Source organism: Bos taurus, chromosome 18 (genome assembly GCF_002263795.3).
Source record: "Bos taurus isolate L1 Dominette 01449 registration number 42190680 breed Hereford chromosome 18, ARS-UCD2.0, whole genome shotgun sequence".
NCBI lineage: Eukaryota > Metazoa > Chordata > Mammalia > Artiodactyla > Bovidae > Bos > Bos taurus.
Window position 1 is genome coordinate 11,746,360 of NC_037345.1, and position 22,114 is coordinate 11,768,473.

At 50.7% G+C, this 22,114-nt stretch overlaps 2 protein-coding genes across 3 annotated transcripts; one reads left to right on the forward strand and one right to left on the reverse strand.

The window, feature by feature from the left end:
* Window positions 1-1,597: 1,597 nt before the first annotated feature.
* EMC8 (ER membrane protein complex subunit 8) lies at window positions 1,598-13,357 on the reverse strand. Its single transcript, NM_001038074.1, is given in 5 exon segments — window positions 1,598-2,065; window positions 2,578-2,672; window positions 3,402-3,471; window positions 5,671-5,747; window positions 12,904-13,357. Coding segments are annotated over 5 exon segments (633 nt in total). The 5' UTR covers window positions 13,135-13,357; the 3' UTR covers window positions 1,598-1,905.
* Window positions 12,553-20,720, forward strand: COX4I1 (cytochrome c oxidase subunit 4I1). 2 transcript variants are annotated; one of them, NM_001001439.3, is made up of 5 exons: window positions 12,553-12,907; window positions 14,827-14,900; window positions 18,596-18,763; window positions 19,574-19,705; window positions 20,468-20,720. In NM_001001439.3, exons 2-5 carry the CDS (start codon window positions 14,828-14,830, stop codon window positions 20,602-20,604), a joined length of 510 nt encoding a protein of 169 aa, NP_001001439.1. In that variant the 5' UTR covers window positions 12,553-12,907; window position 14,827; the 3' UTR covers window positions 20,605-20,720. The 2 variants fall into 2 exon arrangements, with proteins under 2 accessions (NP_001001439.1, XP_005218495.1); XM_005218438.2 differs by lacking the exon at window positions 12,553-12,907 and adding an exon at window positions 13,544-13,615.
* Window positions 20,721-22,114: the final 1,394 nt, after the last annotated feature.

Consider the following 22,114-nt stretch of genomic DNA (forward strand, 5'->3'; position numbering starts at 1 on the left):
AAGCATATGGCTGGTTCTAAGGGGATGTCTCTACACATTCCCCACCCCTTCCCCTCCAGCCCCTTCGAACCAAAGCAGGACTCATTTAGGAACGTTCTGACTGACAAGAATCTCTTCAATACACAATATAATTTGTGTTGCTTCTCTAAATCTTTTCTAGGGAAATCACAGTATGATTCCATTTCAGTGGCTTTCTGATGGGCTCCTACTCTCATCCTGGGTGGGTAACGACTGTTCTAAGGGCTGGGAGACTGGAGGCTCAGAGGCCACACAGCCAGGCCTGGAGAGAAGACAGAGGGGAGCCCGGCACAGGGCCCAGGGGCTTTGCTGTTTTCACAAGCATCCAGAAGCAATCGTCTGCACTTTGGAAATTTGTTTTTGTTTCTTCACAGAGGTAAAAATGTGGGACAATAAGACCATCTGTGCAATGCTTCCAAACTAGACTTGGCCACACCTTTGGCTTCAAATAGCTCTACCAGTTACCTTTGACCTTGACCTGGAGGTAGCACATGCTCATTCTAATTTCAGGAAAAGACAGCCTTTTCTGTGGCAAATGCTAGAGACGGACTCTTCTCCTTTCCAAAATAAAATACAGACCCATCTGGAACAAGACTGCCTGCTGCACTCCACCTGTGCTGGTTGCAGCCTCTGAGGCGACGAGAAGGTGTAGTGCATCGGTATGCCAGCCCTTCATTTGTGTTCCCCACACGACATACGGTCACCTTACAAAGCCAAGGGTGAGCTGGATTTGAAGGAAGGAGAGAGAATCTGGTGGACTAAAGGAAGCATGTCTATTGTAAGCAATGCTGGAAGGTTTCCTACTTGATAAAACAGTGAAATGCTGCATCATAAGCCTTTTCAACAGATAACCCAATTGTCACAGACTTCCTTCACATGGTCCAAAAAATGACAGCGGCAAAGGTACAGGTCTCTGCACTCTGCATGGAATAATTCGTATGAAAAAGAATAAACGCGATGGAGTCCTTTCCCCATCAATTTCCTACAATGGGGTTAAAAAGCTTAACTGTTTCAAGTGTTAACGATTACAGACTGGGCGCTGTAAAACTCCAGGAGCCTATGTTTTGTTCAGCTCGTGTGGCTTCATATACGAAAAGAAATAATTGTTGTGAAGAAATAAATTAGAGCCATTCGGGTAATCATGCAAGCCAGTCGAGTCAGGACCGACTCTTGCCTGTTTAAGACAATCTTAGCACACCGATCCCCTTTTTCTTCAGTTCCGTGGGTTTCCCATCTGTCTGCTTGAGGAGCATCATACAGGGCTCCCACTCAAGCTGCCTTCCCAACGTGTTTGTTTTTACCCTTTGACGATGAAGGTTTCCCAGGCACCAGCAGCATTATTCCCATGTGAAGAGGCGTGGCAGCTAGGGGAGCCTCCTGGCTGTGCACACCAGCATTCGGCTCTCAGACACAGCTTGGCACCGGCACACCAGGCACAGGCCTGATCCCCAGGCTGGACGATATTAACTCAAACAGGATGAAAACTCACAAACACTCTATTTTGGGTATAAGATCTGGGCTTTTTTTTTTTTTTTAAAGACAGTTCATATGCTTTAAAAAGTATTCTCTCCAGATTATAAAAGGTTAGTTAAAATTGTTTAATAGGAACAATCTTGGACAAGCAGAAATAGCTTTGATTTGAAGAACTATAGCCATGTACAACTGGGAAGGCTCCACAGGGTGGTCGGATGGGATGGTCTGTACCTGGTCTAGAGACTTTGCATTAGACAGGTGACTGATGGACATTCTGCCCTCTCTCAAGGCACACGCCACTTCTGAAAACTGTCAGCTTTCCACACCGACTGTGATATTTTATTTACATTTAAAAATAACTTCTCTTCTTCAGTGTAGTGGAAACGCCCAGAGACCAGTCATTGAAACCCCTCCCTAACACAAGTGCAGAACAGCTTTATTGATCTCTGGATTTGTCCAGTCATTCCGAATGTCATCCAGGTGGTTATCAAAATCCACGAGTGTTTCGTAGGACCGGCTGTCCAGGAGCGATGCTGAGATCCTCTGGGCCTCTGGCCAGTCTTCACAGTAATCACTATGAGGTGAGACAGGAGAAGTCAGCCTCTTACTCAAAACGCGTGGCTTTTCAATAGAGTAAACAGGAAACCAGCCGCGCGCAGAGTAGTATAAAGGAAGCCAAGGGTGAACTCTAGCAAACACATCTAAACACATGAAGATACATATAAAGGATATGAAACATGCAAGAGATAACCTTCAAATGAAATTCTGAAAAAGCTGGAGGTAGATGACTGATTGCAAATAAACCACAAAAGCCTGGGAAGAGGGTCTGGCTTAGGGAAAGGTGGCCTGGGATTGGGAGGGGAGACCCGTGAGTGACAGGATGTCCCCACTGCTTGGAAACCCTGTAGGCCTGTCCTCTGGGGGCTGAGGAACACCCGTGACTTCTGTATGAGGTGTGCACACTTCTCTAGAGAACATGTAGCTTAAAAACCCAGGAGGCGGGGGTCAGGTCTCCTGTGCAAGCAGCGTGCCGGGACTGGCCCCAGCGCACGCGGCCCACGGGCCCCCCGGGGAATGGGCACTCACTAGTGCGGGTCTCTGCAGCGCCATTTGTTTTCGTGGTGTTCATACACGTGGATCGTGGGGACCACACAGTCCATCGTGAACTTAGTGTTGTCTACCTGCAACGAGACGAAGGGCGCACTCGCGAACAGAGCCAGGACCTCCGCGGCAGCCTGCGGGTCCCTCCCTGGGGCTCTCCCACGGGGGAGGACTCCACAGGGATGTCAGGGACGGGCGCAACACTGCCCACTACAGCAGACACCCCGCCTCAGAGTGCACACCCCCACAGCCCAGGCTCACGGTGCATCACATGGGAGAAGCACTGAGTACTTGACTGCTTTCTCACACACCCGAAGCTTCCAAACGTTACGCTGCCTTCCCTGTTAGAATTTCATCTGAACTGAGAGGAACAGGGCTCCTGACATGAGCTATGTCCGTCCCTGCTCCCTCTGCTGTGCTGGTTGACCTAATTCAATGCGTCTCAGACTTGAGTGTACATTGGAATCATCTGGAAGCTTATGGAGACATAGATTCCTAGGCCCCCAGAACCTGCATTTCCAATAGATTCCCGGGTGGTACTGATACTGTGAGCATGGGGATCCCACTTTGAGACCCATTGTAGCTGAAAGACCCCCCACCTCTGGACACCCGTGTGCCATGACTGCAGCGGCCCTGACTCAGCAACTTTAAGCCTGCAGTTGGGAGAAGACGGCCGAAGGAGGCCATGGTCTGATGAAGTAAGTACCTGCAGAAAGGAAACCGCTCACAGACAAAGCTCCCCGTCAGCAAGAGGCTGCTCAGCAGCTGTCCCCACACACAGGACTCTGGAGCGAGCGACAGTGACTCACCATGATGAGAGCCGTGTCACTGAAGCCCTCGGCGATTCTGGAGGCCACCTTTTCTGCTACCTGGTTTGGACTGAGAGGGAAGAACCAACGAGGTTACCAAGTTTTAGCTGACGCTGGGCAACACTGTCTGCCTGTGGCAGAGTAAACAGCAATGACACAAAGACCAACAGCACCAGTAAGCTACCTCCCGTGTGGGGTTACACCCATTTAGGTAGCTTTTGGGGACTGTGATCCCGCTGCAGTGACTTGTTGCTCTGCTCAGGGCAGACCAGGGGCCCTTGTCTTTTCGTGCATCTTTCCCTCTGTACAATCAGTCTCAGCTTTCTGAAGCAGGGACTGAACCAGAAAGAAACACACTATACAGTTACGACCCTGTCGTCGTGATTGAGGTGAAAAAAGCAGGCTTAATGCTTTATAAAAATAAATTTAGCCAATATTCTATTTTTACCTTTAAAATTGAAAATTTACAGAGGTGTGTGATTATCTGCAGCATCGTATTAAGAAAAATGAAACAAAAAACAATGTAATAGACAAAGGGCCCCAGGGAGTCTCATCCCCCAGTCACCCTGGAAAGCCCTTAGAGTGAAGGCAGCGCTGCACAGGTGTCTCGAGGGCCGGGGTCCCGCAGCCACCGGCTCATCTGTCCACACCCTCCCGGAGGCTCCTCTGTCACGGCTGTGGGTGGAGTGCCTCCTGCTCCTGCTGCCACAGTCCCCGCACCACCCGCACAGTACGGGCTCCGGGGCCTGCACCACAGGCCTGGGTTCCAATGTCTTCCAAGTTCAGTGCAGCAGCTTGAGGGCAAGGGCCAGGAGTCCGTGGCTCAGCTCACCACAGAGCTTGGCCTGGGGCAGGGGATTCACACTCTGGCAGCTTCCTTCGTGTAATAAGACCAAGACTGACAGGCCGTGAACAGGCTCCAGTTCATCAACATAGGGAGGCAGGTGGACTCGAAGGAGGGGCTGGTAAGAGACGCACTGAGGAGAAACCAGAGGCATGCACGGATGCAGGGACCAAACAGTCAGAGATGTCTTGGGAAAAGCTGAAGAATCAGGGATCAGAGAGCAGCTCTGCATGTCGTCCACAGAGAGGCTGGCACAGAAGCCGCTCTGAGTCCATGCTGCGCTGGGGACTCTGCCACCCTCAGTCCTGACTGGGCCCAGTCCTCTAGAACAAAACAGTTCACATCTCTGGAAGTGCTCCATTGGCTTACTGTATTATTTCCCCAAATGCTACTGAGTCCCACCACTTGCCTATGCTGGGCGAGTGGACATGAATCCGGGAGGCATTCGGTCTGGGGCCCTTCACTGCACCCCCTGACTGCCTGGACACGGGAGCCCATCAGCTCTGCCTGGCCACATGAGCAAAGCTTCAGGGTCACCCAGCTCGTGCCTCTGGCTGCTCAGGGTGCCGACTCCTCTGGGACTCTCTCTGTGAGATCATGTCAGGCTGGCTGCTGGCCATATCCCTTGACCAAAGGACACTGTTCTTCTCAGGGCGGCGGAGGTGGCGGGGTGGACACAACTTCCTGACCCGACCCATCTTCATTCCTTCAGGCAGGGCAGGTGCCAGCTTTTGTCACCAGCTCTGGGTAATTGCACCACCCTCCTTTCTCTGACAGACGGTTCACACCTCTGGAGATAACCAGCTTGTTAAGTCCACCTCAAATTACCCTAACATTAGGATGTTATCAGTTTTTCTGCTAGGACATTGATGCAGAAACAAAGCAAAGATCTCAGCTTTGCTCGTTAGTGAGAACCACCATGGGGGCAACTAGCTGGATAAAAGAAAACAAGACCTATTGTATGGGGAAAGTAGCAAACACCATGCTTTCGTCAAAGCAGCAGACCCAAAGAACACCAAACCTAAAGTTGCTTTTTTTTTAACCCCCCAAAAGAGTGGAGTTCTTGCCTGGTGTTCTGCCCTACATCAATCCCAGTTTGGGAATGGGAAGCAAGGCACAGCGGAGGGGGGACTGAACAGGAGGCGCTGGACTGTTGCTTTCGCTTTCAGAATTCCCTTTAAGCAAAATAAAGACAACACAGGACAGAATCCCAGCATTCATCTGAGTCTTTAGAATAACTGGTGTTTGGAATGACCCGTACCCCAGCCCTCCTGGAATACGATCAACAGCACGGAGGGGCACTGTTTCACAGACTGCGCCCCAGCACCCCTGCAGTACTATCTACAAGCACGGAGGGATTCTGTTCTGACAGATTCTGCACCGGGAGCCCACTGAGGGGTTTCGAGGGGTTTCACAGGGATATACCTGGCATCCTTTACTCGTTCATTAGCTTGATAATAACCAGCAATCACGTAGCTATTATCTTTGCACCACGAATCAATCTGAAAAGAGAACAAAATTTGGGAAGAAAAGGTGAATGCTTTTTCCTTAAACATCAAGTCTCAATAAACAAAGGAACCTCCCTCCCTCAACCAAATGCTGGGACAAGACAAACAGAACTCCTGTATCCTCCTCCCTACGAGAATGAAATGCGGGAGTTTCCTGGTGGCCTCTGTTGTTCGGTCGCTAAGTTGTGTCCTAGTCTTTGCAACCCTCATGGACTGTAGCCCACCAGGCTCTTCTGTCCATAGGATTTCTAGGATTCTGGGCTTTCACTGCTGTGGCCCAGGTTCAGTCCTTGGTTGGGGAACTGAGATCCCACCAAATTATGGTGGTGGTATGGCCACCAAAAAACAAACACACACCAAATGGGTGTATGGGTGTTCAGGGGAAAGGAGGCCACCGCAATTAGCTTTTCCACAGTCCATAGGAGGTCAGAGAAAGCAAAGAGCATAGGCTCCCCCTCTCTCGGAGGTGGAGTGTCTTCCCACAGAGGAGGAGCCTGCAATGGCCGGGGGTGGGGTGGGGTGTGAGGCTGGACACTAGGAATGACCTCCTCCCCTAGTCCTAGCAGAAGGCTCCAGCGCAGACACATAATAAATGGGTGTAGTGCCGTGGGTGAGGGGGAACCAGTGTTATCCACTTTCTCTGACAAGATGAAGCACTGAGGCCTTCTGGGGCTTGAACAAGCCTTCAGGTCGTTAAAATCAATCCTTCACAGATAGCAAACTAAAGAGCTCAGAGAGGGTCTAAGCTTGCACAGCCAGAAAACAGAGGCAGCATGGGAATCTGAGTCTCTTTCAAAGTCAAGTCCTTCAGTACTGTTATTTCAGTATTCCTTGTAATACACTATGAAAACCCTTGTGCTGGGATGTGGGGTGCAGGGGAGCACGCGTGCATGCACTCACAGACTTCCCTGTGGCATGCTTTTAAACAGGAGCATGGCTGCAGATATTTTTTTTTTTCTTTTCTAATTTTATTTTTAAACTTTACATAATTGTATTAGTTTTGCCAAATATCAAAATGAATCCGCCACAGGTATACATGTGTTCCCCATCCCGAACCCTCCTCCCTCCTCCCTCCCCATATCATCCCTCTGGGCTGTCCCAGTGCACCAGCCCCAAGCATCCAGCATCGTGCATCGAACCTGGACTGGCAACTCGTTTCCTACATGATATTTTACATGTTTCATTGCCATTCTCCCAAATCTTCCCACCCTCTCCCTCTCCCACAGAGTCCATAAGACTGTTCTACACATCAGTGTCTCTTTTGCTGTCTCGTACACCGGGTTATTGTTACCATCTTTCTAAATTCCATATATATGCGTTAGTATACTGTATTTATGTTTTTCCTTCTGGCTAAGTTTTTTGTTTTACAATGCCACTCTTCTCATCAGATTTAGCATCCTGCAGATCTAATGCGATTATTAAAAACAAAAGGTCGTCCTGTTTTGCTGTAACGGAATTTTAATAATACACTGCAGGAAATTCTATTCTCAGCTTGCAAAAGAAGAGATACAACTAATCCTCAATTTTTTTCAAAGTGAATTAACTGGTTAAAAAGGGTTTCTTTTCTTTCTTTTCCCTTTTTAAACATAGCTCTATTCGTTCTTTTTCTCAAATTCTGGTTTGGGACTCCAACAGTCTCCTTTATGACTAAAAGCAGACATTACAAAATGGTCACAGTCCAAGGTTCCCTGGCTCACACGAGGATTAGAATAGTAATTCTACCCTCCTAAGAGCTCACAAATTACCATACTGGGTCAAAACCAAGGCTCAATGAACCAATTAGAGGCTTTGGTCATCCACCCAAGAGATGAGGGCTATGTCGCCAAAATATTTATAATGGCTCTTTCACTCTAACTTTGAGGCAAATTATTCCACAACTACTTATATTTTATTTCTATCACCTCTTAAAAGAATGAGTCTTGGAAACTCTACTGCTGCTTACAGCAGCAAAATTCTTTCATTTCTTTCTAAATTTACCTCCACGTGGTATCCAAGGGCATAGCCTAGTTCTAAAATCTGGCACTTGGTCCCATTTCCTGAACTCACACCCACCCACTGGCCCGCCCTTTGGTGTCACCCTCTTAGCCTCTGTTTCTGATCGAAGACTGGTCTCTTGAGGGCGTCCTCATGTAGGTGATCCTCACGTCTGCCCACCTCTGCGCCCCTCGCCTGGCTCCGCATTGTGGGCTGCTCTTACATCCAGAGTCACAACTACAGAGAGTGTCCTGAGTCTGGTATGAACACTTAGTGGCCTAACACAGCACAGATCTGTCTCACAAGTCGGAAGTCAAAAACAAGTCTGTGGGGCTGCCTCTTGGCGGAGACTTGAGGGTAGAATCTGCTCCCTGCCTTTTCCAACATGGAGAGGTCACAGGTCACTGCATTCCTCGGGTGGTGGCTGTCTCACTCTGACCCCTGCTTCTGTGGTCAAAATTCTCTTCTCTGACTCTTACCCTGCTGCCTCTTATGTGGACCCTCTTATGTGAACCCTGGGTCTATCAGATAATCCAGGATAATCATCGCATTTCAAGATCCTTAACTCAATCTTATCTGCCATCTCTTGTTCCACGTAAAGTTACCTGTCCAAGGGTCCAAGAACTAGGACGTGGACATCTTGGGGGGGGGGGCATTTTTTTGGGCCTACCACAGCTACCTTTAATGCAAGGATAAGATGATTATTTCCCACTGCTGCTATCCCGCAGCAGGCTGCACCACAAGTGCAGGGTATCAGTTCCCTGACCAGACGCTGAACTCAGGCCACGGCGGTGAGAGCACCAAACCCTGACACCAGGCCATCGGGAGCTCCCACAGCAGTCTTCAGTGAGCAGTCTAAGCTGCTCCCCAATCTTGCTTCTGGGCTGAAGGGAATGGTTTGGGATTCAGTCTCCAGGAAACACACAGGGTCACCCTGTACCTGTGCTCAGACAGCAGAGAAGGCATCTGACAGGATGGTGGATTCTTGTGACAAACGAACATACCTCAACTGACACTTTACCTAAAGAGGGGTGGATTCCTATATAAAACACTCTAAAGGCCTAACCAAATTCTAGCAGAAAAATAGTGTCATGACCTTAAACTTCTAGTAGAACTCTTTGCTTTTTGTTTGTTTTTCTGGCTGCATCACATGGCTTGCAGAATCTTAGTTCCCCAGCCAGGGATTGAACCTGAGGCCCCGGTAGGGAAAGCATCGAGTCCTAACTACTGGACCTCAGGGAACTCCAGGTAGAACTCTTTGAAGAGGCTGCTCCCAAAGTGAACCAGGTCACAAAATGATTCAAATAAGAACCACCAAATGAAGTCTGGATGCCTGTGATGGGCAGGCACAGCCTGTCCACTGTCCAGAGAGACACCAGTAGCCACCAGTTGATGACTGGAGAACTAGCCATCAGAGTCCACCGAGTGGCGAACACAAGCTTCAGTGGACCAGACGTCATCAGTGAGTGACGCAGCATAGCAGAGTCGGTGTGTTGCAGGAGGCAAGCAGCATGGACAGTCGGCCGAGTGGGGATGGGGCAGGTGGCTCTTGAGGGGTTTCAGAATCCTGCAGTCAGCCCAAACAGCTTGTTAACAAAAAGCCCAAGTGGATTTAAGTGGCAGATTATACAGTAGGCAACTCGTACCCTCCAAGTGGGGCAGGACAAAGCAAAAGAGCTGAGAAGCTGTCTGAACTCTGTTCTCAGTGAATTCGTTTCTGCTGCTATGGTGTCCTCCTGTGATGCATCTTGTGAACAATCAAAATGAAAATGTTCACGATGGCACTCTGATACCTGGCAAGTGACTTTAATACAAGGTCCAAATCCTGCTTTCACTTATGCGGTTTCCTTTACTTTTCAGATGGAAAGAAGGACACTGTCACCTTGGCACAAGCCGCCACCCTCTGTTCACGTCTTTCAGGCCTGCTCCCTCGCAGACATGCAGGAGAACTACTACAGGCTCGGGCCCACTCGTCCATTCCCAGCTAGGCTGGACAAAGAAAGCAGCTTCTCTTGGCAAACTTGCTAGTGTCCGCATGAGCGAGGCACCTGGAGTTCTCATAATACTGCATGCACTTCCGTGACCACAGCCACAAAGCAGACAAGGCAGGGAGCTGCTATGTAAGTCACCCCAAGGAGGGTGCTGCTCCCACGCTGGTCACTTACAAGCTAGGTGTCTGGGAGCCTCCCTGTCTGCAGCAACACCCAGGCCCTGGAGTCTAAAACTAGAGGGGTTGGCGAGTTTCACGGAGAAGAAAAAGATCCTTAAATCAGCAGCTGATTCTTCCATGAGGAGGAGCTGGCTTTGGAGGAAGAGCGCTGGAGATAAGGGGCCTGGGAACAGAGAGCGAAGGTCACGGGAAGAACTGAAAGGAGAGCCCAGAGCAGCCAGCTCCCCCTCCCAGGAGGAAGTAGGGGGCTGAGCGAAGAGCCAGAGGGGCGGTAGCCTGTGCAGATGAGCACAGGCAAAGCACACATGGGGGCAGCAGAAGGAATCCCAGGCCCAAGTCAAATGAGAAGTCATCAGAGCAGAAGGTACCAACAAGCAGCTCCCAGCACTAGGAAATCACAGTGGGGGTGTGTGTGTGTGTGTGTGGGGGGGGGGGGGGGAGGACAAAGAGGGCTTAGGCAAACAGCAGCTTTATGCTAATTTCCCTACTGACATTTTATGGGTTTTTGCTATTAGAAATAATTCCATCACTACTTACGTCAAAGGGTTATAAGGATAAATTAAGATAACAGGCCTAAGTACTTAAAAAAAAATAGAAAGCACCCAGAAATGCATGGATTTTTTTTTAAATGGAAAATTATAATGAAAAGCCTTGCAAAGGAATTTGATGCTGCCCTTTGATGGACAGAATATCAAGTCAGTCTTTCCCACTTATCAAAAATAACCCAATACAAAACTCCCTGAATAGAAACAAGCCATCAGAATTAGGCCTCGTTTATAGTTTTATGGATTTAAATGCTTTATTAAAACATTTTCTACAGCTGATAAACTGTGGCTGAGATTTTTCATTGCCTTCAGGTTATAAACTTGCTAAGACAAAATCTGAATGATATAAACTTAAATATCTTAACAGTAACACAAAAACTTGTAGATGGTTTCAAATGGCAATTTTTTTCTTTATGACTTTATTTTCAAAGTTATTTAATTTGTACTCAATTGACATTGTTCTCCTACTTGTTAAATGCTGAGTCTATGATTCAAAGTTTTGATCAATATAAGAAAAGTGAGCACAAATTACCATATTGCTTGGTAGGACAGACATTCAGACAGTTTTTACTGTCTTAAAAGAGGCTAAGTGCAGAAAACCTAGTTTGCACTTAATTCTGTTGGACAGGAGACTCCAACACTGAAGGGCACACTTGGGGAAACACTCGAAGGTGCATCTGGAGTACAGATGCAGTGGTGCAGAGCGAGCAGTGCCCCTGAATGATTTCTACAATGAAGTCTGTCCACTGCTCACGTCTCTCTCTGTCTGGTCCCTTTATACTCTACCTTCTAGCTCATCTCTAAAAGTGTGTCGTCCCCCCCCCCCCCCCCGCCCGGTTTTCACCTGGTCCCTCTGTCCCCTTCCTCCAGCCTTGCCCCTTGGGCCACCACTTGCATGTCCCTTTCTCTGGGCAGCCTGCCCTCCCTGACTCTCCCAGCCTGGGTCAGCGGACCCCTCCCCACTTTCTGCTTGACCCCCCCATATGGCACTTATTCTTCAGTACTGTACTTGTCTGCCTGGTACAAGTTCAACCGCTACACACGTACTGTATTTGATCCATAGCAATATCCTTCCCCCTAGCACAGGCTTGGCTTTACTGGAAAGCTGGATAACCCTGCTTAATACTACTGGTCAATAGAGTTCCCTGCGAGTGACCGACTGCACTGCACATATCCAATCACCACACAGTTATCTTGATAGAATAATCAAGACAGGAAGCTCAAAAGACTTGCATTAAAACAGACACACGCATACCCCAGGAACACACTGATACCAACAGCACATTTCTTCAGGAGCTAAAATGTTGATTCTATACACATCATCTACTTTCTATCTATGTTCTGCCCCATGATGATAGGAAAAAATTCACACAATGACTCAGTTTAACAAGTACTCAAAGATGTGCCCAGTAAGTTTAGGCAAGGACTGCTGGTCTAAAGATACTTCCTGCTTATTAAGAATTTACATGGGTGTCATAATTAGGTATTTACAAAATGGATTCATTTTACTTGTTGGGATGTAGAGAAAAACGATTTCTACTACTCTTCTCAAACTTAACTACTCTTTGCATGAATCAACTAATTCTCTTTTAGTATCTTAGTTTATACATATTCGAAAAATTCTACCTCAACCCAGGCAGGTCTGAGCCTACTTCTCCCTAAGGTTTTAACTCCAATTTACAGGTCGTCTTTTTTCCTTCACTGGTCACCATACCTCAACAACTACGGCCCAAAATTCAATAACCAGTCGGTCTGTTCCTACGCCACACCTTTTCCCACTGTACTTCAAATAAATCAGTCGTGAGCAGACCCACAGAAGTGTGCGGGCTGGAAGGCCAAGTCTGCTCTGGCTTTCAAATTCCACACACAGTCTTCAGCTTTTAAAATCACGGTTGCATTCCAGATATCACTAAGGAAGACAGACAAGCTCTTGTTCACGGAGCGCTCGACGCCGCCTTTCTAACCGTGGGTCCACCCTGGGTGTCCCGGGGCAGTAACGTGGTTAGAACCGCGCCTTGACACCTACGGCAGACACGGATCCGGCCGCGCGACGGTGCGCGCGAGCCCAACGGCAACGTCCAAACTCCCCGCGACTCAAAATTCCAAATACAGACGCTCGGTTCACAGCGGCTTGTCTCTATAAGGGCTACCGGTGTGAGAAAATCGGTGCCTTTTCCGTCGCCTAAGGCGTTCTAAAAACACCCGGGACGACTAAGGTCGCCCCTTCGGCCGCTGCAACGACGAGCTGCCTGCCACCTGCGGGGCTCTTGCTAAGTGCGTGCGGGCAAAGACCAACGCGCTCTCGCGGGTCGTCCGTTCACGATCACGGCGAACTCGGCGGTGCTGGGTCCCGAGACTCCGGCTGGACCACCCTGACCTTCTAGCCAGGACGGCTCGGAAGCCGACTGTCAGCCCGTCTCCTGTCCCGCTAACTCTGAGGCAAGCCCCTTTCCGCGCTTACCAAGGTGAGGGCCACCTCCAGCATGGGGGCGAGGGCCAGGGTGCCGTGGAAGAGGGGGATACAGTCCACGAAGAGGGTGTGGTGGGCGCCCGGGCCGCCCAGGGGCAGGTGCTCCTTGCGTGGCTTCTGCTTCTCGGCCACGAGCAGTCCGTTGACGGCGCAGTGCGGGTACTTCGCGCCGTGCAGCACCATCTTGCAGTAGGCCTGGGTGGTCAGCTTCACCCCGGGCATGCTGAGCCCGGGAGGGCCCCGGAGGCCCGGCGCCGGCCGAGGCCTGGATCCGCTGCCTGGCCGCGCGGCGCCTCAGGGGAGAAGGAGGACGAGGCGGCGGCTCCCTGGCGCGGCCCCGCGGCTGGCGAGGGCCCCTCACGGGCCCAGACCCGCTCGAGCTCCGCTCCTCAGACGCCGGCTAACCATCCGGGAGAGGCCGACGCGGCCACCTTAAGACTCCACTGGCGCTTTCCGCCGGGCGCCGCCGGAAAGCGGACGTCCAGTGGCCGCCGGAAAGCCGCCCAGTCCGGCGTTTTACGACGTTCGCCGCTCGACCTACTTCCGGTCCTGTGACCTCCCGCGCGGTCGGGCGCGGGGTGGAGTCCTCCTCGATCCCGTGGTGCTCCGCGGCTCGGCCTCGCTCTCTTCCGGTCGCAGGCAGCCGAGCCTTAGAGGGCGGTCGCGGCGGGGACGGTGGGCAGCGGCTGGTCGGTGGCATCAGGTGAGGCGGGCGGTGGCGGGTCCGCGCCGCGAGGCTGAGGAGGGTCGAGCCCTGGGAGTCCTCGGGCCTGCGTGCCCACCGCTGGGCGCCCACAGGGAACTGACGACTGGGCCTCCTGTCCCGGTGACATTGAGGCCGGCCCTTGGGGGCTCCGGGCTCGGGAGCCGCCTGGTCCCTGCTTATATGACGCCTGGAAGCATCCGGCCGGTCTCCACCTGTCCTTCCGTAGCCGCGGGCTGGTTGCGGCTCTGACCTTGGAGTGTCCGCTGGCCGAGGGCGGGGGCCTGAGGGCAGGTTGCCTTGCGGGCTCCCGGCCGCCCCTCCCGACGGTGCTGCGCCACCGCCCGGGGTGTAACGGGGCTCCGAGGGAGGCGCCCCGCTTCCTGGCCTGGTAAACGCTCGGCACTCGCTCAGGCGCGGGCCAGGCCGGGGAGAAAACACGGGAAAAGGAGGCGAGTTCGGCTCTGACGTCATGCTTTTGTTGATTCTGCCTCTAGTGGGCTGCTTTCTGAATGAGTTCGGGATCTTTTCCATCAGCAGCAGCCCCCTGAAAGGTCCAGATTTAAGGGAGGGGCAATAGGGGAGCGGGGCCTGACCCTGAAAAGGCCCGCGTGAGAGATGTGTCATCCCGGTCATTCGTTGTCCTGCAGGGATTGAAAGTGGATCAGGCCACCTTTGCATCCATTCCCCTTCATTTCCCCTTCTAAGCCGGGGCACATATTAGGTCTGTAACCAAATAATGAATGCGATGCGTGTCTCTTAGTTACTTGAAACTGTTTACCTTTTCCCTCTAGATGGTGGAGCCCGTTACTGGCAGCACATTCTAGCTTTTCCAGTCTCCTTAAACTATTTTTTTCCCTCTTTGCTTTTTAAGAAAGCTGATTTTTTAAAAAACCAAGGCAAAAAAAGAGAGCAAAATCCCTAAAACAAACCAGTTTTCTACCAGTTGCTTTAAGTGTATGTATATGAGACAGTTGGTTTATAAGGACGCTCCATTAAAACATGCTGTCTGCTGAGGGAAAAAAAAAAAAAATCCTCATCCTAGGTTATTTTAAAAGTTTACAATCAGTAATGAAGAACCGGTCACTTATGTTGGGGAGAAAAAGAAAAAAAAGAATTGCATTGATTTCCAGAATGCACTGGGGCAAAAAGAATCATTCCTAATAGGTGCTTACCCTTGTTCATAGTGAAGGTATGTTTTTATCTTTCAGAATGTTGGCAACCAGAGTATTTAGCCTGATTGGTAGGCGTGCAATTTCCACCTCGGTGTGTGTTCGGGCCCATGGTAAGTGTAATCTTTCTTTTTGCTCTGCTGCTAGTAAGGCCCTGTGCTAGTTGCAGATGTGGAGAGCTTTGATCCTGATCACATTTTGTTGAGGAATTTGAAGGGAGATACATGCAGTTTAATGGTGCCTAGTTCTAGATTAGAGTTTTAATGACTCCTAGTTTGAGTCTTCGCTTATACTGATATTTTCTCCTCTTTCCTTCCCTTCCCTTCCCATGTTTTCAGGTTCAAGTTCCACACCTTTTAAGAGATCCACCCTATACCTGACTTTACTGTTCCATACCCCCAACCAACCCCCACCCCCACCGTCTAGCCACTTACCTTGAATATTGTTTAAATTATTGGGACAGCAGAAGGGAAGGAACATGGACTGGGTTTAATCTCATTTCTGCCTTGGACTTGCTGCTCAAGTTTAGGAATCTGTTCTCTCACCTGAAATGTACTTAAAGAACCTAGTTCAGAGCCTGGCACATAGCAAGTTGAGTTTTGCGTTTATCAAGCATCTTCTTTGTAGCTGTCAGTGTTAGACACTTACAATAAAGGAATATGAGACGTGGAATTACTCCAGAGTCCCAGCAATCTGGAGAGGAAAGATACAGGTAGGCAGTGTTTCAGTGAGAGATAGGCTTGGAGGAGAAGCATTTAGCCTGGTCTGAGGTACGGGGAGGGGCTTCTGGAGGAGAGGCCTTGCTCTGCTGAAGGGCTGGTGGGGTTCCCTCACACTCAAGAGCGGAATGTTATTCCAGGCAGAGGGAAAGCAAGCAGGAGGAGGAAATGGGAGTCATTGTGACAGATTGTGTTACTGGGGAGTCAAGTGCAAGGCTTGAGTGATGGGTGATGCAGTCAAGAGCAAGACTCATGTATCCAGGGACTCAGGAGCTTTTGTCTGAGCTGCTTTATGTGTGATTTTTTTTCCTTGATGTTGTGTCCTTTAATTGGTGATACTTTGGTGTTACATTTCTGTATGTCCTTTATATTGCTCAGGATAACAGACTCTAAAACAGATAATTTTAGTAAAAGCATTATTGAAATGTTATTTAAATGAGTAGATAATAAAAATTTTAGTTGTTAATACATACAGAAAGAAACATTCCTTCACTAAAAGCCTAGAAGTCACTTAGGTCAAAGATTACCTTTTGTTTCCATTTTGGTTTTGCTAATGTATTTCTTTAGCTCTTTGTTTGTTTAGTTCAGTTTGAAGTATAATTTACAGAAAGGAAAGTTTATCTTTTCTAGATGTTATGTTCTATGGATTTTGATAAACTCACTCAACTGTGTGACAGTGACTCCAATCAGGACATGCAATACTTCCATCACCCCTCAAGGTCCCTTCATGTCCCTTTGGTCGTTCTGATCTTCTGTGAGAAGCCAACTTCTGTCTCCTTCAGGAGCACTGACCAGGGCTTATTCTTAGGTATTGCTTTAGGCAGAGGAAGTCAGATGTAGTTGGTCCCTGCGTGCAGCCATCCGCTGGCTCCTCATGCCTCACTGGCCTCATCACATCAGACTCACAGGCAGAGAGCAGCCCAGACCAGCGCTCCACAGTGGTTCGCTCCCTGCCCCACGGGTAGTTTGTGTCTCAGATGTACCAGGCCACCGCCTCCTGCCTCAGCTCCAGAGGTGTAGATGGTGCTTCCTTCGCGTCGTACCCTCTGCGCTGGTGTCATTTTACAGGAAAAGGTCCTGTCTCACCCTGTGTGCTTCCTTAGAGGCTGTGGGTTTGCGGGTAGTTTGAGGGGTGTTTGCCTCTTTGAGCGTAAGCTTTTGGAAGCAGGTACTTGCCGGGCTTACTCACTGCTGCCTCTCGCGCACACGGTAGGCGGGTGGAGGAAGCTGCTGTCTCTCAGACGAGTCTCGTCCTTTCATTCTAGATTTCTGGTCATGTAAAGTCATACATGAAGTTGTTCTGCACATAGAATAGCCATTGGGAGCCCCCACTGGCAGCTCAGGTGTTCATGTGGCGACATGTCGGACTGAGACGGGAGCTCAGATTCCCCGGATTTCCTCAGCAGAGGCCCCCGTATCTATCCAGATCGAGGATAGAAATGATAACCTTCACTAGGATGCAAAATCTATGCTTTTCTTTCCTTTTAAAAGGAATGTTTGGTGTGTTAACATTTATGTGTCTGTATGGGGGCCTCCCCCACCCTTCCCATTTACTAGGGAAGCAGGCCAAAAGTCCTGAAGAGCCCTTGGCAGCGGTGAGGTCACGAATTAGTCATTTTTGTTCTAGAAAATGCAGTTTTATGCTTAGGATGCTTCAAGGTTATAAGCATTTGCGTCTTGATAACAGTTTTATTAGATCTATTTCACATGACACCCTGACACATTAAAGGCTACACTTGAGCAGTTTTCAGTACATTCGCTGAGTTGCTCCATTATCCTGTAATCAACTTGAGAACATTCTCAACACCCTAATTAACATCCATTTTTAATAACTCATGTAAGCTGAGTGCTTTTTAGTCCACTCATCATTTTAATAGCGTCTTAGAGTTTTAAAATTGGAAAGTTTTAAATGAAAACTTTTAAAATGAAAATAATAGCCATTTCATCTCAATCTCTTTGGGATAAGGTTGGGTATGAATATATGAGTGTGCTAGTCATAGGCAAGGCACTGGTGAGCATTTGGAGAATTTTTACTGCTTTGTTTAAGATCCAAGGTTTTCTTTCAGTGTTGTTAACACAGTTTGGGAGATTTCAATCATTCAGACTAAGCTAATGGAGATGAAGCATTTTTGTAGGACTTTATACCTCCAGATTCGTTCCGAACACAGAATTTCCTTGCAAATACAGGGTAGAATCAAACAGCTTTTTGCTGAGGGAAACCTTAAAGTCTAAGATACTCTTTTCCCTGCTTTTTGAACTTTTCCCCTTTTTACTAGAGTGATACACTGGGTTCACACCAATTTGAAGGTGCTGCAATTTTTATCTTTTTGGGCAGAAGTCTCTATTTCATCCCTGCTTCCCACTGATGACAACTTGGGTTTAACTTGTGTTTAGTGGCATATTCATGTGAGTATCTACACGTAACTCAGATTCTTAAAAAGAAAATATAACCCCGATGGTATTCTGTGACTTGGTGTGTACACGACTCTCTTCCCATTTTGAGCTAGAACAGTACTTGGCATACAGTAGGCACTCTAAACCTTTGTTGAACAAGCCAAATGGCTCCATGATACACATTTCTAAGGTTATTTGCTACTTTGCTGTAATAAGCAGTGCCACAGTAGCCATCTTTTCATGTCTTTGTTTCTGAACTTTGAACCCTTGTTTCTTTTATGAGTTTTATATTGTTCTTCCCCATTAGTTGGAGTTCCTTGTGGAATGGCCTCCTTTTACTCCAGGCTCCAGTTAGTCCAGGGAACCTGAGTAGCTGTCCAGACTCTGTGTGAACCCCGGTAGTTGCAGGACATGCTCCCTCGTTCTCCCTGGCAGGTTGCTGTTTTGCTGTGATGAGGAGCGCTGCTGTTACCATCTGCCCTCCGTTCTCACCTGCTCTCAGGGCCACATGGGGCGAGCCTGCTCCCCATGTCACACGACCGTCCTGTGGTTGTCTGGAATGGGGGCCACAGCCCCTGGGATGACTGAGGTTTTCAGGGTGCACGTACCTGGACTGACTTCAGTTCTTAAAAGTACTGCCTTGTTTGTAATGGATCTTACGTGAATTTCAAATATTTGTCCAACATGTTTTTTAGGAAGTGTTGTAAAGAGTGAAGATTATGCTCTCCCGAGTTATGTGGACCGGCGTGACTACCCCTTGCCCGACGTGGCCCATGTCAAGAACCTGTCTGCCAGCCAGAAGGCCTTGAAGGAGAAGGAGAAGGCTTCCTGGAGCAGCCTCTCCATTGATGAGAAAGTTGAACGTGGGTATTGATGGCACCATGGGCAGCCTGCGTTGGGCGAGAATTCTCCTGGATCTGGGCTGGGCCCAGAGACCCGTGTGCTGGGGAGGGCGGGGGGCGGTGCTCTGCGTCTGTGGGGCTGTCCAGGGCATCAGCTCTGCCAGCTGGCTGAACCCCCTCCCAGGTGCTGCTGTCCATGCTCATGGGCTCCAGCCCCCAGGAGGAGCAGGAGCAGGGTTGCAGAGCCAACGAGTAGAACTCGGGATGGTTTACATGTGCGAGCAGCTCCTCAGCGCCTCCGCTCGCTGGGGCTGGGTGTGCTAAGTACTGATGGAAGATTGCTGGCACACCATCAGGAAGAAGGCACGTTACACGGACCCCGTGCCTTCCTCTAAATGAGGAGGAATTTCAGGGTCTCCATACATCTCCCCCCGCCCCCCGAGTGTGAGGGGGGTGTTGGGGCCTGAAGCCTGTGGTGGTTCTCACTCCGTGCTCCACCGCACGCCCCCCCACGCCGAATGTGAGGGGTGTGTCGGGGCCTGAAGCCTTTGGTGCTCCTCACCACCCCCCCCCCCCCCCCCCAGTGTGAGGCACTCCATGCTCCACCGCATGCTGCCCCCCGCCGAGTGTGAGGGGGGTGTCAGGGCCTGAAGCCTGTGGTGGTTCTCACTCCATGCTGCACCACACACTGCCCCCTGCCGAGTGTGAGGGGGTGTCGGGGCCTGAAGCCTGTGGTGCTTCTCACTCCGTGTGCCCCCCCGCCCCCCGTGCTGGGGAGCTCTACCTCGAGGTGGGCGTCTGTGCCCGCAGCACGGTCCTTTGTCTCCTCAGTGTACCGCCTTAAGTTCAAGGAGAGCTTCGCCGAGATGAACAGGAGCACAAATGAGTGGAAGACGGTGGTGGGCGCGGCCATGTTCTTCATCGGCTTCACCGCGCTCCTCCTCATCTGGGAGAAGCACTATGGTGAGTGGGGCGGTGCGTCACACAGACAGGCTCTGCCATCTGGGCTCCATCCTGGAGTGTTCACCAGCTTTGGGACGCTGGCTCACGTGAACTGAAGTGGTGTGGCCTGCGGCTGATTGATCCTGAACGGGCCACGCTTGGTTGTCCAGCCCAGCACGTTTCCAGTGGCTCATCTGCTTGGCGGTCAGGTGTCAAGGAGAAGGTGTGGTGGAAGTTAGACTGAGGAGGAGGACACTCTTACCATCAGGGGCTGTTTGGGATGCAGGGACTGCAGCTCAAGTCACCAGAGGTCTGGGTCTTCAGACGTAGCAGCTTCTGCTCGGCCGGCGGTGGGGCTGCCTGCTGGTTCTGGTGCTGCCTGTCCTGTGTTCTCTGTTCTGTGGGGTAGGTTGGCCCGTTCTGCGTGTGGACGTGGGGCGGTGACAGGCCTGTGACTGTCGCTCTTGCGTGAGTCGCCTTTGGTTCTGCTTGGGCTGCACGCTTGCCAGTGTACCTGCCGTCTGTGTCCTGCACAGGATACGTTCTGCTCTAGCGTTGTGTTTTCGTGCTCACTGTTACAAACCAGGGTGTAATTTGGGAGTACCAAGTTGTCAGTGCGCAGAGTTTAAAACCAGCACGTTGGTGTGGGTGTGGGTGTCGAGTGGCCGATGACGGTGCTGATCAAGTTGCTAGTGCCATGGGGCAAACTCACCTCTGTGACGTGTTGGCTTAGAAATACCTTGTCAAGACAGTGTCACCTCACGCCGTTGTTTTGGACTGTAGTGTACGGCCCCATCCCGCACACCTTTGAAGAGGAGTGGGTGGCCAAGCAGACCAAGAGGATGCTCGACATGAAGGTGGCCCCCATCCAGGGCTTCTCGGCCAAGTGGGACTACGACAAGAACGAGTGGAAGAAGTAAGGACCCGCGGTCCCGAGTCTGCACCTCACCTGTCCAGTCACCCGCATGCAGCTCCGCGTGCTCACTGGAGGCGCTCTGTTGCAGCACCAGTGCTAATAAACGCGCAGTTCACGTGACGGCCTCATGGTTGGTTCTTTGACGGTAACTGAATGAAGTGGAGCAGCACTGGACGTGCGGGAGGTTTCTCCCACGTGTCTGTCAGTAGTCAGTACCTTTCGGGTGTAAGTGAACTGGCAAAGACAAATTGTATAAGGACTAGCATGTGAAAACTAAAAATATCGAGTCCTTGGCAAGAGGTTTTTATGAGTAAAATCCCATTACAGTAGCCAGGCTGACAGATGTCCCTGTGGTCGCTTTTCTCCCGGAACTGTCCCCTTCAGATAGTTGGTGTTGGTTGGAGTGTGTGACCACGAGGTTGGAAAGGGCAGGCCGAGTTCTGTGTCTCCTGCCTGATTTCCTGGCCGCTCTCCACCTCTTTATCTAAGAAGCCACAGTGACGCCAGTGCCAGGCACCCTGCCCTGGCTCCCCGGCAGGCAGGCTCCCCGTGGGGGCTCCTCCTGCCGTCCTGTGGTTCTCCCGCCCACTCTAAAGTCCATTCCCCTCCCTGGTTCCTGGGGCCCCTGCAGGGGGTGGGGTGCAGAACAGATCCCAGAGCACAAGCTGCGTGATGGGGGCTGCCGGATAGCCGGTGCAGAGGGGTCTCCCAGCGGCACTGGTGCAGGGGCAGGCGGGCGGGTGGGGGAGGAGCTGTAACTGGAGGGGAATTGGGCCCTAGAGCTCACACAGGGGAGTGAGACGAAAGATGGCCATAGGTAGGCTCATGGAGGAGCAGGTTTAACTGGAGCCCCCGACTGTGGTGGCTTCTGGCTTGTTCTCAGAGGGCCAGCTGATCCCCTTTCCCCATCTCCCCCAGGCCCTCTGGTGGGAGAGGAAGTGTTGGCGCGGCAGGGTGCAAATCTGGCTGTGAGGACCAGGGGGCTCTGGGTGGCTCAGGCCTCCTCCTCGGTGATGCAGTTTTCAGTTCCTTTCCGGGGAGGGCTCCTGTTACAGGACTGACCTGACCCACCACGTGGCTTTTCTGACCCTTGAGTGGCCCTGGGGGGGCACCTGCCCTGCCGAGGCGCTCGCCGTCACGTCAGAATGACCCCAAGAGGGAGGGGATCTTCCCAGGTTGGAAGTTGGCTAGGGGCTGAGGGCGCTGCCTGAGTGGGGATGGGGGGTGGTGGAGACTGACCTCCAGACTCTGCTTCTCCCCTCTGGTGGCTCCACACAGTCTCCCTGGGCCTGGGGCTTCCCCTGAACACGTTGGAAGCACTCCTGTCAGACTCCAAGACATGACTGGTCTCTTCTCTCTTCTCTCTGTCCTTCAAAAAAATTCCCTTTATTTCCATTTTAGTAGTGATTCAAGAGGAAGCAGAATGAATGCTTGACCTAGCCCTGCATCTTGAAGCTGGAGGTCTGCTGACCACTTTCCAGATGGTCTGCATGTCCTTGGGGAGTGATGGTGAC